We start from the raw sequence: 15,468 nt of genomic DNA on the forward strand, positions 1-15,468 counted from the left end.
GTCAATGACGAGTGCTTCTCAGAGTGAAGTAACGCAAAAATGACTCCACACTGGGATATGGCAGTTTGAAGTAGGTTTTTTGTGTGGTTGCAGAAAGCAATCCCACATTATCGATCAGAGATCCCATACTCTGGTATCCCATACCAATTAATTAGTTTCATCATTTTGTATGAATCTCCACTGATATTTTTCACTATGTATTGTATTTAAATTTAGAAGTGTTATTTTTTGTTTGTTTTGTTTAATTTTATAAATGTTTGCCATGGGTCATGTCAGACCTGGCAATGTAAGACAAATTGAATAAATATCAAATCTCTCCCTCTCCCTTTTTTTCTCTCTCTCTCTCTCCCTCTCTCACTCACTCTCTCTATCTCCCTCACGCTCTTTCACTCTCTCTGGCTCTTTATTCAAGGCTCTTTATTCAATTCTGGCTCTTTATTGAATAAAGGGAACAATTGAATTATCTCTCACTCTCGCTCTCTCTCCCCCTCTCTCCACCATTTGGTAGAGAGTTAATGGGGAGGATATTTTTAATATTCTTTCCGAAGAATGGACATTGATATGTCCAAAGCTCCGCCAATTTATGTAGATGCATAACAATATAATTATCTATAGTTATTATATTACAAATTACTTTTTCATATCATATACAGTTCAATAATTATTTTCTTAGTCTATATTATGTAAATTCATCTATAATTTTGCTGTATTGTAAGCTATTTTATATAAGTGTATAAGCCAGTATATATTGTAATCTACATAAATGAAGTACGCAATCAATCAATCTCTCTCAATCTGTGCGCTCTATAAGGCCTGGGCCTGCCGATCCTATTGGCAAATCCAGCACTGACCAAAATAGAGATTTGAATTACCTTTCCCGCTTAGAACAATATAATAAGTAGTGAATTTTATGAGTGTATGGTGACTGCGATGATTAGCAGAGTTTGCTATGGTACCTGTTGTCACAGGACTCTCTGGCCGAGAACTGCCTGACCACATGAAGCTAACTGAGAACTGACAAACAGATTGAATAGATATGATAAGGATATTAGACTATTATTTGTGGTAGTTATAATCAGTTTATGCACTGATAGGCTACTGTAGCTGGAATACTCCATTTCGTCTCTCTTCTATAGTAAGGTTCACGCTATAATGGCAGTGTTTGATTAGGAATGGTATTGCTATCCTTGTCTATCATTAAACAAAGCGGATAGCGCCATCTCTTTCTTGCTTTGCTCTGATGTCAGATCGCCTTTAACAATGTAGAATTGATAATTAATTAACAGAATATATCATTTTAATTATGAAAATTCATTATGGAATTATTGAGAGATATCATTTCTTGCTTAATAAAATAATATCAGGGCACCGAGCTACGCTTGTTATTCATTTATTGACTTTTGATAAACCGAACACAATTCTTTAAAATGATTGGGGAAGTACTAACAGGCACTGCCCAAAACTGTTTCTTTCCCGAATTTTGATTTATACACTATGAATAACTTAGTCTAAAGTAGGTTATGTTCCATACACTTGAATTCAGGTTCAATTTTCTGTTCAAACTTTTGAAAACAAAAAATTATGATTTAGATTATATGCAAACCAAATTGAATAACAAAATAACACTCACTAATCACTTGGAATTGTCAAATGGTGATCAACTTTGAAAATAATATGATATACTCTAGTTTAGGAGGAGTATCATGTCATGTCAAAAAATCAGATTAATATGTTGATCAAATCGATTAAAAATTGTCTAGCTAGATAAAATTTCTCGCTGATTGATTATGATTACACAGCTGGAAATAATTCTGTCCCACACAGGCACACACATCTTCTGTTATCGAGAGACGACGAAATTATCATCTGTTTTTCAAGAACGAATTATCCTTTTAATGTCGTTCAGCGAGTTTTCCAAAGAATGAGACCTCGTGCAATTGAATCTCCATATCATAAACCTACTATGTTCCAAATTTCGTAAAAATCGTTAGAGCCTTTTTCGAGATCCGTAAAACATAAATAACGAGATATAAAAATAACCAGATATATACAGAAATTGCTCGCTTAATATAATAGGATAAATGATTATTTAAAAGAGAATGAACAGTTAATATTACATCAATAAACCTGTATCGGCTACCGTCTATAGGAGGAATTGACAAGACAGAGGAACGGCAACGTTGTTCTCCTATCTTTCTCCACTGCCATTATAACGTGGACCTCACTATAGAACAACGAGTGTTCCTTCTTGAAAAGTATTTTACGTGCATTCAACGCCTCCAGATTTTGTCCTGTAGTGTTATCTCAAAGGGTAGTTTTCACCTTCTCCACCTGAAATTCTCAAGGAAAAATTGAGTTGGATTCCCGCATATTATATCAGTGTCAGTGTGAGAGTGACCGGTTCAGTAAGAATATAATTATCATAAGTTCCAATTGTTCGGCCGTTCTAAGTGGAAATAGTTCAATCAGAACTGATAGAAATTATGAATTTTCACTGATTTCTTAATTTGTATAAAATGTTCACTGTGCTCATTATGTTTTATATCAGAGTACAGTAGGAATATAATTATCATCAGATGGTATTATTCATATACTCGTTCGGCCGTGCTAAGTGGGAATAGTCTAATCAGAACTGATAGAAATTATAAATTTTCACTGATTTCTTAAATTGTATAAAATGTTCACTGTGCTCATTATGTTTTATATCAGAGTAAAGTAAGAATATACTTATCATACGTTCCAATTGAACTTTCATATAGGTACTTGTTCGGCCATTCTAAGTGGAAATAGTCCAATCAGGACTGATAAAAATGATAAATTTTCACTGATTTCTTCATTTGTATAAAATGTTCACCGTGTTCATCATATTTTCACCGGTCATTTCCACTGATACTGATATGTGGCAATCCAGCTTTTATCTCAACCTTCCGAAACAATCTATTGAATGTATCAAAATGAAATGAGATGATATAAAAAATAAAAATATAAATCTGAGCACCCTTTTTAAAATTATTTATTCACGACAAGTTTCGGCTATAATGATAATGCGATAATCAAGTAGACTTGATGTTCCGGCTGTAATGATGTTCATGTTTCGGCTATAATGATAATGCCATTATCAAGTAGACATGATTTATATTTAGCTATGATCTATATATAAAAGCGAAATGGCACTCACTCACTGACTGACTGACTCACTCACTCACTCACTCACTCACTCGCAGTACTAAAAATCTACCGGACCAAAAACGTTCAAATTTGGTAGGTATGTTCAGTTGGCCCTTTAGAGGCGCACTAAGAATCTTTTGGCAATATTTTAACTCTAAGGGTTGTTTTTAAGGGTTTAAAGTTCGTCTTTTAGTATGTATATTCTTCTTCTCCCAATCTCTTAATTATTATAATTGAAATTTCCATATCATATGTTACTATAGAACTATAATCTAGATAGAGTACCTCTTTGAAACAGTTGTTAACTGGCAACTAAATTAATAATTTTGTCAGGTTGGCATTAAATTGAGTTGACTTTGTTAGGTTGGCACCAATTGAAGATTTAAATGCATTTATCGCGGAAAAATTGATTGGGCACTGCTACTTCAATCCTGGGAATATTATATTACTACCCGTCAGGCTTGCTTCGCTCGCCATATCCGTTTAGCCAGACGTTTAGTCTGGCCCCCGACTGGATTGTCCTAACATATGATAAAAATGCTCTTTATGTTTAAATATTTATATGTTTAAATGTTTATATGTTGCGCATTTACGGCGAGACGCGGTAATAGATTTTCATGAAATTTGACAGGTATGTTCCTTTTTAAATTGCGCGTCAACGTATATACAAGGTTTTTGGAAATTTAGCATTTCAAGGATAATATAAAATGAAAAAGGAGCCTCCTTCATACGCCAATATTAGAGTAAAAATCTGGTGTGGCGCACTCATACAACTTTCCTTGCCGTTATGAAATTGATCACCTGACGCTAGTGTTCACGCGCATCTCAAGTCTACTATTCTAAGATCTGAGCCAGCTGGTGACAGTACTATAACGCTCGAGACACACGAGGTCTGCTATCTCTTCATAGTGAATGATTTTATAGAATCAACAGTTGCCAATAGTTTGCAATTGAATAATCACATTTTCTCGAATTTCGAGCTTATTTCCATTTTTAGGTGAAAACATAATTGTAGAGATCTTCATGCTCAATCTTTTACACTTAAATTTTTTTGTTTAAATTGTATCTGAAGGCTGATAATTGGCAATCTAAAATCAAACTTTACCATTGATGGGGCGAAGCTCCTGAAAGTTTTAGAGATATGGGACTTGTGGCAGTTGATAGAGCTTATCAATGACTATTTTAGGTATAAATTTAATCAAAATCGTTGGAGCAGTTTTCGAGAAAATCGCCAAAACCCTGTTTTTGACAACATTTTCGCCATTTTAGCCGCCATCTTGAATTGCATTTGATTGAAATTGTTCGTGTCGGATACTTATAGTATAAGGACCTTAAGTTTCAAATTTCAAGTCATTCCGTTGATTGGGAGACGAGATATCGTGTACAGAGACGCACATACACTCATACACACACACACACACACACACATATATATATATACAGACCAATACCCAATAACCACTTTTTGAACTTAGGGGACCTTGAAAGGTATAGAAATTTAGAAATTGGGCTACCTTAATTTTTTTCGGAAAGCAATACTTTTCTTTCCTATGCTAATAGGGCAAGGAAAGTAAAAATCAGACTATAGAATTATTCATCATAAATCAACTGTCGAGTTGATTATAAATTGCATGCCATGACGCATGCAATTCAATATCTCAATGCAACTTGGTAAAAATCAGCTGCTGTGTAGACTATCAATTGCATGCCTCATTGAATCCAATTTCTATGCACTATTAAATGAACTATTGATTCCGTGCAATAACGCATGCAATATTAATAACTAAAATTACATAGTATTGTCTCTCGAACTTTCTCTGCTTTGAACTCGGGCTGTCCTGTTGCCTGTATGTCTTGAAGTAGATTAGCTTTTGATGTTAGCATTCTTGATACACCAACCCCAACAGCCATTAGCCGTTTTCACACCGATATCTCGCCGACACGACATACAGACAGGATTTACTCTGATGGACAGTATAAGAGGAGGCTGCGGTTTATAACTGCGCGAGGTCTACTGTTCACAGAACTACTAGTTATTTATATTCAAAAGTAGCCCTAAAGAAAAAAGACGATCAAATGAGTTGATACATCGTCATAATTTGAAATTAGATTACGTGATGTAGACCAACAGTGGAAATTTGGAATATTAATTATCGGTACCAAGGCTCCCGGTATCTACGATAAGGCGGCCTTCACTCATTTCAATTAGTAGCTCATCACATACCATGGAACCATACACCAATAATTTTTTTGGAGTATCAAACTGTTGAACAACAATCATTTAGACAAAAAAAATCATTCATAAAAATCACTCAACTATTTTTATTCGACCCAATTTTCCTCACCAGTCAGCGGTTCAAGGTTACGTCTCCAATGAATTAATAGCGCACTAATCAATGCATAATAATCTACAAAATTATTTTCTCAGGGAAACTCTTATTAGGATCTGTATTGATTGAATAATTTTGTAGGCCAACGTGCAATGTCATCACCGGATGCTCCAATTTATATTGGAGAGCAAAACAATGAGTTAGTTATTTATTGTTTAGCCTTGACACGGATTCAAAATCATCACATAGTATGTGAAATATGCTTTTTAGCCTGAAATCGTATAGATCGTGAAGTTTCCTGAAAACTATTTGACGAAAATAATAAACTATAGTGAGGTCCACGTTATAATGGCAGTGGGGAAAGATATAGGAGAACAACGTTGCCGATCCTCTGTCTTGTTAATGTCTTCTATAGACGGTAGCTGATACATGTTTATTGATGTAGTCTATTATTAACTGTTCATTCTCGTTTAAAATAATCAATTATTATATTTTAATAAGCAAGAAATTATATTTTTCAATAATTTTATAATGAATTTTCATAATTAAAATGAAATATTTTGTTAATGATTAATTCTACATTGTTAAAAGACGATCTGGTAAGAGAGCAAAGCAAGAAAGAGATAGCGCTATCCGCTTTGTTGAATGATAGACAAGGATAGCAATACCATTGCTAATCACACTGCCATTATAACGTGGACTTCACTACACTTCACTCAACTGTACTACAGTAACTACATTACTATATTAACTACATTGGGTAATATAGTTACTGTAAACTGTACTAGCCTACTCACTCCGATTTCCCATAATATTTTATGACGACTCTGGTTTTTTGGTAAAACAATAGATTCAAATAGAAAATATTGCCAAAATTGTATTGTTGAAATACCTTTCATAATAAACGTAACACTTTCATTCAAAGCGTTCAATAACATTTGCTGAAAATTACATATTTGTTTTTGCTGAGGATGATGCTCACGTCATGTGCTAGGCTTGTGCGTGAGTAATTTATTTATTCATAGACATGGTTTATTTATTCACAATCCAGGTAAAAAGGTGCTAGGCTTGTGCGTGAGTAATTTATTTATTCATAGACATGGTTTATTTATTCACAATCCAGGTAAAAACAGGCATTCGTCAAAAAACGGGTTTTAACCTCAATTTAAAATAAACAGTCCAGAGGTTATGTAAAGTTCAGGATTTTATTCTCACATAAAAAATGAGACAGGTAATAATGAGTGATGAGTGGACCTAGAACCAACCACTTAAGGTGGGTTACGAGCCACCGGGAAGCGATTTTTATACTCAGTAGAATTTAGAGGAGTTTAAATTGTTACAGTAGAACTCTAATTATCCGAATTAATGGGGACCGGGACTCATTCGGAGTTTTTTAAAACAAATTGCCATTGGAGAGAAAAAAGCTACGTTTTGCTATTGAACTATTTTTTATTGAATTAACTGAATGACATAGATTTAATAAATCAGCCATTAAAAATATAGAGAGATGGATCAGAAGTAACAATGTTTTTCGCCTCATGTACAGTTAGAATCTACTTTATTAAAAAAAAAACTTTTTTCTTTGATATTATTTTCACTAAGTTATATTTTTTCAGATATTATATTACTACAATTATTATTATTTAACTTATTTTTTTATTATTACTACCATTCAAATAAAATGTTTAATCATCTTTTATGTTTATGTTAAATTAAATGAAATCTTTTGGTACTCGTTGCTAGCACACAAACTTAGGTTTTGCTGGCAACGCCAATTAAATTTTAAGTTAAAAATTTTATTTTTATTGTATTATTCATTAGTATTTGTTTTATTCATTATTGTTATCTTTATAATTGGCAAATAAATGATTTTGATTTGATTTGAATTAAATGAAAGAAACATGATATTTTTACATGTTTCAAATATAAATGAAATGTACTTATGTACAAGTTTAGAAATAAAAATCATCGTTTTTAAACATCCCCGTCAATCTAGACTTTTTTTGGACAAATGTTTTTCTGAAAGTAATTCGGATAATCGGCCATTCGGATAGTCGAAGTTCGGATAATTGGAGTTCTACTGTATTTGAAATTAAAGCTGAAGTACGCTTACAAAATATAACGGTACACTAATAAGTTAGTTATCACGTTACGTTGGAGATAAGTAGTATCGTACGTATTTATTTAGTTGGATAAATCGCTTGGAAGCTGAACAGGAAAATAGAAATAGTAGTCTATAAGCCAGAAGGCCAGATCAACATAATACCGGCAAGCGGCAACTTTTACAAGATCAATGCCATGGCATATAGGCATACCAGGTATCTTCAGCATCTCTCAATAATGTGAAAGGTTATTAATATTGATTATTCATGCCTTGTGTTACATGTAGCTATAGAGAAAAGATAGCATAACATCACATACCAATTCTGTTATTCATGTCTATGGTGTAACTGACTTCGCGTAGTATTTTTCATGCAGGAATTTGTCATTTGAGTTGAATACTAGAATATTATAATTATTATAGTGGATTTATACAGAGTGTTCTGAAAAAAGGTGCCCATAAGTCAAGGGGTGATTCCTCACATCAAAACAAGAAAAAAAGTTCTTATTAACATAGGTTAATATAGTTATTAGTGTCTATTATAGTTATTACGTGGTGTAACTGACTTCGCGTAGTATTTTTCATGCAAGAGTTTGTCATTTTAATTGAATATTAGAATATTATAATTATTATAGTGGATTTATACAGAGTGTTCTGAAAAAAGGTGCCCATAAGCCAGGGGGTGATTCCTCACATCAAAACAAGAAAAAAAGTTCTTATTAACATAGGTCCGAAAATGCTTAGTTACCGTTAATAAGAGTGAAAGATTTCGTCTGAATTTGAGTTCCTCTGACCTACGGGTATTTGTTGACTGCTAAAAGATGTTGAACTCAGCGTCCTTTTTGTAAAATGAACTGAGAAATCGAATAAAACCGTTTCTAAACCGTTAGAATACCCGAAACTTGGTCCCAAAAACAAGTTCGAGGTTTGAAGCATATTTACTATGTTAAATGTACAATAAACACAACATATTCTCTTACAGAACTTGTAGAAAATTTAATTTCGAAGAGAAAGTTGTAGAATAAGTCTATAATAGACAAACGCAACCTTGAAAAATGATCCTAAATTACATTTATAAAACGCATGAAAAATAGAGAAAATAGACAAAATCTGTTAAGCTCTCTATTTTTCATGCGTTTTGCATGTAATTAAGGATTATTTTTCCAAGGTTGCATTTGTCTATTATAGACTTATTCTACATCTTTCTCTTCGAAATTATATTCTTTACAAGCTCTGTTGGAAAATATGTTGTGTTTATTGTACATTTAACAAAGTTAATCTGCATCAAACCTTAAAGGAACTTGTTTTTCGGGACCAAGTTTGGCGTATTTCGTCACATATCTTAAAAATTACTGTAGCTAATAAAGGTCTGGAAGCAGTTTTATTCAATTTCTCAGTTCATTTTACATGAAATACGCTGAATTTAACATCTTAGTTAACAGCCAACAAATACCCGTAGGGCAGGGGAACTGAAATTCTGACGAAATCTTTCACCCTTTATTACTTGGTAACTAAGCATTTTCGGACCTATGTTAATAGGAACTTTTTTCTTCTTTTGATATGAGGAAATTATCCTCTGGCTTATGGGCACCTTTTTTCAGAACATCCTGTATAGTGTAGTACAGAGAAATTATATAATATAGTAGGCCTATAATATTATTTATTGAGAATATTAGTTATATATTCTATATTAAATTTCTCTCAGGAAAGTTTACAATGCATTTTACTCATGTAGGCTACATTTACTGTATTTGATCGAAAAACGCATTCAAACACTATTGAAGTGGAGAACCTAAATAATTAAGTAAAGGCTTTGTTCATGTACGTACCTGAGGGCGAGACTATATTAGTCGTTTTTCAGAGTCTTCAGCACCGATTGGCTAATTTGGTTTGCGCCTGAAAAAACGCCTAATATGGCCAGCCCTTATTCTCTTTGTGGAGAAAAACATGTTTTTCATTATTGCTAATTGGTCACAGACGATAAAAGAAAATTTGTCACCCTAGACAAAAAATCATTTTATTCTCTCCACCCGCACACCAACCAGTTTTCGACTGTTATTTATTTCTCGTAACATTTCAAATTGCATTAATTATGGATCTTATCAGTTTTCAATTATATAGATTCTAGAAGCTTGTAACATTATGATGAGCTTCTGATCCTGGTCTCGCTAGGCATCAAATATGCAAAAACCTTATTTTTCAAGTGTCAGGAAGTTTGGAACATTATAATGAACTTCAGATCTTGGTTTCGCAGGGCATAAAATCAATCTGAGAGCATACATAGAATAATTATTGAAAACAAATATTACATTATTATTGGAATTCACCTTGAACCAGAACAATATTGAGGTGCGTACAGATATACACTCCGCGATCATGAGCAATTCACTTTTAATCAGCTGATTATATCTGTATTTTTACAGAAACGGTAAGATACAGATATAAAAAGCTTGGCATCAGCTGATTAAAAGTGAATTGCTCATGTTCGCGGCGCGTAAATCTGTACGCACCTTTACACGTGGTGTGAATTACTTCGCTGATTAATATTGTCAATGTTGCTGTAGCAATGATCATAACGCCTCATTACGTCAAAATAAACAAGTAGCCTGAAGCTGCGTTTACACCAAAGTTATTAACAAAATGTTAATAACTTAATCCTTATGATTCTATTACATTGAACATAACTTATCATACACATGATGATCATATGAGTTTGTCAAGTTCCTTTCAATCTAAAAGAATCTATAAGGATTAAGTTATTAACATTTTGTTAATAACTTTGGTGTAAACGCGGCTTAAATATAACTAGTAGTTCTGTGAACAGTAGACCTCACGCAGTATTCTCATCCACAAGTACCTGATTGAAACTATAGACCTTATGGAAATACAGCAATAGACTGTCTTCTCCACACATCTGTGTAATCACTTGTTAGCTCATTATGATGAATAATTCTATAGGCTGATTCCTACTCTAATATTGGCGTATGAAGGAGGCTCCTTTTTCCTTTTATATTATCCTTGAAATGCAAAATTTCCAAAAAAAACCTTGTATATACGTCGACGCGCAATTTAAAAAGGAGCATACCTGTCAAATTTCATGATAATCTATTACCGCGTTTCGCCGTAAATGCGCAACATAATAAACATATAAACATTTGAACATTAAGAGAAATGCCAAACCGTCGACTTGAATCTTGGATCTCACTTCGCTCGGTTAATTAATTTTTATGAATAATTAAATAAAAGAAATATTGAGGATCTATTCTACTTTTTATCACTTACTGTCATATAGACTAATAGAGGTGATGGTTAATCATTGGGCTTAAGTACTTGCTTCAAACCATTTTGTGTAGTAGGTATGTGTAAACCACATGCAGTTACGTGGAAGAAGCAGGATAGGTAACCATTTACATCACGTTTGCAATACATCTCCTGTTTTCGCAATGTATTGCGATTTGAGTTATTCAATTTATTTAATCTATAATATCACAAAACTATAATATTAATAAGAGAAGATTCATCGTCATAAATAAACGAATCATGATCAAGTCAATTTTACCAAAATGTGAATACTTTCGTATATTATTTTGTACCGAGCGGGCAAAGCGTGGCCAATAGAAAAGGGCGGTTGGAGTGTGCGCAGAATGTATACAACAGTGCTGCTGCTACAGTCGATAGAGGATCAGAATTGGGGTAGTTTGTCCAAGGCCGCAACAATAGAGGGAGTGGCAGTGCTTAGTTGAATGGTGGGAATAATAAATCGAGCAGGCAGCGGAGAACTCGCATAGCTTCTCTGTCAGTTGGGGAGCGAACAGCTGATATTATCACACTGCGATGCTCTCATTGTAAACAAAAGCGTAGTCGTTCAGCTAATAGCTGTAATCGTGTGCAGTGCTTTTCGTTGCGAAGATATTGACAAAGTGCCATGGTGTTCATTCGTAGTGTTGCTCAGAAGTGAATCGATTACAACTAGATTTTGAAATAGTGAATCAGTCTACAATGGAGGGTATCAACTCGAATAAAACTAAACACGACATGGAGCTCTACAATAACAATGACTACGATCAGTTCAGCTTCCCCAAACGACCCACAGTGGATATTAATTTTCAGGACATCACGTATACCGTGAATACAATGACAGGTAAGTGCGTCAAAATAATTATTAAATTTTGTAATCATTTATTGTCATTACCAAATCCAGCCCCAGCTGGTAATTGATATTGTTATCTACAATTGCACTGGAACCGGTGTGATAATTAGATTATAATTTCTCCTCGAGGCATTCCATTTTCTGGAATTGAGTCAAGTCTCAATTTTAAGTTTTAAAACATGAATTTCCTTAAAACCCCTCCCTGAAGACACTTGAAATAGTCAAGACGTTTCATTATCTTCATATTTTGAAATTTAATCTTAATTTTTAGTTTCAAAAATACAATTCTTTAAAACCCCTCCCTGAAGACACTTAGAATAGTCAAGACGTTTCATTATCGTAATTTTCTAGAATTAACTTAATTAGAAATAGAAAGAAAAAGAAAAATCTCAGTACCCTATTTGAAATATTTAATCCTATATTAATTGGATTATATTTCAAAAAGGGTACTGAGATTTTTATTTTTCTTTCCATTTTTATTACAAGTAGCCCTATACAGAAAAGAGATTAACTTAATTAGTATCAATTTATAGTTTTTCAAAAATACTATTCCTTAAAACCCCTCCCTGAATACACTTAGAATAGTCAAGACGAAAAATCACCAGATTTTCAGTTTCATTATCTTCATTTTTTGGAATTAAGTCTAAATATTCATTTTCCAAAATAAATTCCCCTGGTAACCCCTCCCTGAAGACACTTAAAATAGTCAAGACGTTTCATTATTTTCATCTTCTGGAATTAAGTTTCAATTTTTAGTATCAAAAAACAATTCTTTAAAACCCCTCCCTAAAGACACTCAGAATAACCAAGACGTTTCATTTTCTGGAATAAGGTCTCAATATTTATTTTCAAAAATAAATTTCCCTGGAAACCCCTCCTGAAGACACTTGAAATAGTTAAGACGTTTTATTATCTTCATCTTTGGAATTAAGTCCCAATTTTTAAACTTGAATTTTAAAAAACTTTTGAAGTGAAAATGCACTTACTTTTGTATAGTGATGATCGTTTCGACCTGTTGTTGGTCATCATCTCATGATGGTCAGTCTGATGATGACCAAAAACAGGTCGAAACGATCGTCACTATACAAAAGTAAGTGCATTTTCACTTCAAAAGTTTTTCAAAATTCAAGTTTAATTTTAACAGTGAAAAAGTATGGATATACAACAGAGTAATCCCAATTTTTATCTTCAAAAATAAATTTCTCTGGAAACCCTTTCCTCAAGACACTTGAGAGAATAAATTTAAGATAGTCAAGACAATTTACTATCTTCATCTTCTGGAATGAAGTCGCAATTGTTGAACACTTGAAGGAAAGACACTAGAGTATCTCTTTCTGGAATGAAGTATCGATTTTTAGTTTTCAAAAACACGAAATAAAAATAAACGAACCCAGAAAAATTCCCCGCTTGCCTCACACGCTGATAGCTCGTTAGTCACGCGTGGCGCTTCTAAAAAAACAGCTTATCTACGAACGTAAACATTCTAACATTTTCTTCCGTATTTTTTCCATCAATGCTCCACTTAGATAAAATATGAGAGGCAACTTTGGATTTCAACCGTTCTCTAGTGCTCTTCGGATTTCTCGTTTCAAGAATATTATCAATTATTTTATTATTTGCTGTGTGCATTTGTCATAGTTTTTCGGAGAGCGTTTATAATTTTCAGAGAATATTGTTGAACTTGGCCCTTACAAATCAAACGTCAATAAATTGCTCTCAAATTCTGAAGTACGTACATTTCGATAAAAAGTTTATGGAATTTTGATAGTAATAAAGTTTATGAAGAGTTTTGGGTCATACTTTGTACTTAGCTACTTAGGTTTACATGAACTACAGGTAGCTTGAAAACCTATCCAGTTCAATTACATATTAATATATGCAGTTCAATTTTCTTGGATAATTTATCAGTTTCATCGTTAATCGTACCTATAGAATTGTTGAGCATAAGAGAAGAGACTAATCAATATCTCCGATTTACTTATTTCTTCATTTTGTATCACCTGTATTGGCTGCATTTTGTTCTCCAACTGCTAATATAAAACTTTGGTGAAACTCTTTGAGAGCGCGAAGAGTATCCATTTTCGAAATCATGTCGTATGCAGTTGGTCCAGGGGCACCACGTGGAGGAACAGCCTTACCCCCATTTCTGGATTTCTTCATTTAAACTTTCTCATTGATTAGTGTATCTTTGAATCCAATAAATTCATCTATCAATGATTCTAGTTTGAATCTAATTTGAATTGATCATTTTCATCGTTAATCGTACCTATAGAATTGTTGAGCATAAAAGAAGAGACTGATAAACTTCTCCGATTTACTTGTTTCTTCATTTAAACTTTCTCATTGATTAGTATATCTTTGAATCCAATAAATTCATCTATCAATGATTCTAGTCTGCTTAGCTAAAATAGCCTGCATTTGTACAATAGAGTGGGAGAGTGGATCCTAATAATAATGTACTATTAATTTATATCTATTCAATTAGCCAATGATTAAAACTATCAATCTTCAGGTTTCCGTCTTTGAAAAATAACGTAGATACCGAAGTCTATAACGGCGAGGAATATACATATTGAATTGTAATTGAAAATAAATGTACGAATGTGAGGCTTAGGCTACGTTGGTCTACTATTTGAATCTCGAATATTATGGCTCAAATTTAGGATTTTTATTGGGCAAGTTTCAGTGGCTTAATAATCAAAATACAATATATTATTATCATCGTATTATCTCTGATAGAACATAATCAACATTGCAAAGAACAAAAAAAAAAAGATTCGAAATATTCAAATTGATTGCCCACTTTGAACGTAATTTGAAGTCTTCTCTCCAATTTTCAAATTGATTGACAATAGCTTTTATAGTCCTCTGACATTAAAAGCTGTGAAGTAGTTTTTTGTGCTTAAAAGCTACAATTAAAATAAATATGTCCATACTTAATCATTCCTATTCATTGCAGATTAAAGTGGTAACAATTTTTGGTCTATAAAGAGTTTCAACTTGTTACCATATTAGGAGTATTGTAATAACTTGAAAATTTGTAAATAATATTGATGACTGATATTGTAGATTGTCATTTTTGAGCAAGGCCATCTATAAAAGTGAGTTTATGATCTTGAAATATATTGAATTCACGTGGGCTTTCCTGAGAGTAATTTTCATCTGAGAGAGTATGACTTACATATCACTCTTATTATTCATTCGAGAAGAATTATTAATTATTAATTTGATAAGAATTTAAGAAAATGAATCAAGATCAAGGAGGATCTTCCTGAATTGAATATTTATTCACAATCACAATCACAAATCATAATTAAAATATATTATTATAGTAGGCTGTAATTAACTAAGAATCCCTAATATTCCTAAAAGTAGAATTCGAAATAATTGAACAATCTTATTTGTGCTTTTTTTTTAAAATGGAAGTGAATCAGTTTTGGGTTTTTGGATATCCTGTTGCTTTTCACCCGAATTCCCAATAATTCATTTACTTACTTATTCATCATTACACATCAACTTTTAAGGACAAAGAAACAGACTACAGTCCAGAACTTCTTTTTATCCAAACTTTATTAAATAAATTGTCCAAATAAAGGTTATGTGAGACTTTTCAATTCTCCACTTTTTTCCACATTGAAACAAAGCACTACCATAGAGAAACGATAGCATAAGTAGATATCCCATGGTATAGGACGTTTATGTCGCAACTTTTACTGTTA

At 32.9% G+C, this 15,468-nt stretch overlaps 1 protein-coding gene across 6 annotated transcripts in view; it reads left to right on the forward strand.

The window, feature by feature from the left end:
• Positions 1-11,324: 11,324 nt before the first annotated feature.
• The window catches only part of LOC111048314 (ATP-binding cassette sub-family G member 4), a 70,318-nt gene continuing 66,174 nt past the window's right edge, over positions 11,325-15,468 (forward strand). For all 6 annotated transcript variants that reach the window (XR_005571431.1, XR_005571432.1, XR_005571433.1 and 3 more), the window contains exon 1: positions 11,325-11,740. Coding sequence is in view for 2 of the 6 variants with exons in the window: in XM_039429151.1 (XP_039285085.1) it covers positions 11,599-11,740 (142 nt within the window). In the remaining 4 variants the exon portion in view is untranslated. The remainder of the gene's footprint in view (positions 11,741-15,468) is intronic.

This window comes from Nilaparvata lugens, chromosome 5, assembly GCF_014356525.2.
Source record: "Nilaparvata lugens isolate BPH chromosome 5, ASM1435652v1, whole genome shotgun sequence".
Classification (NCBI taxonomy): domain Eukaryota; kingdom Metazoa; phylum Arthropoda; class Insecta; order Hemiptera; family Delphacidae; genus Nilaparvata; species Nilaparvata lugens.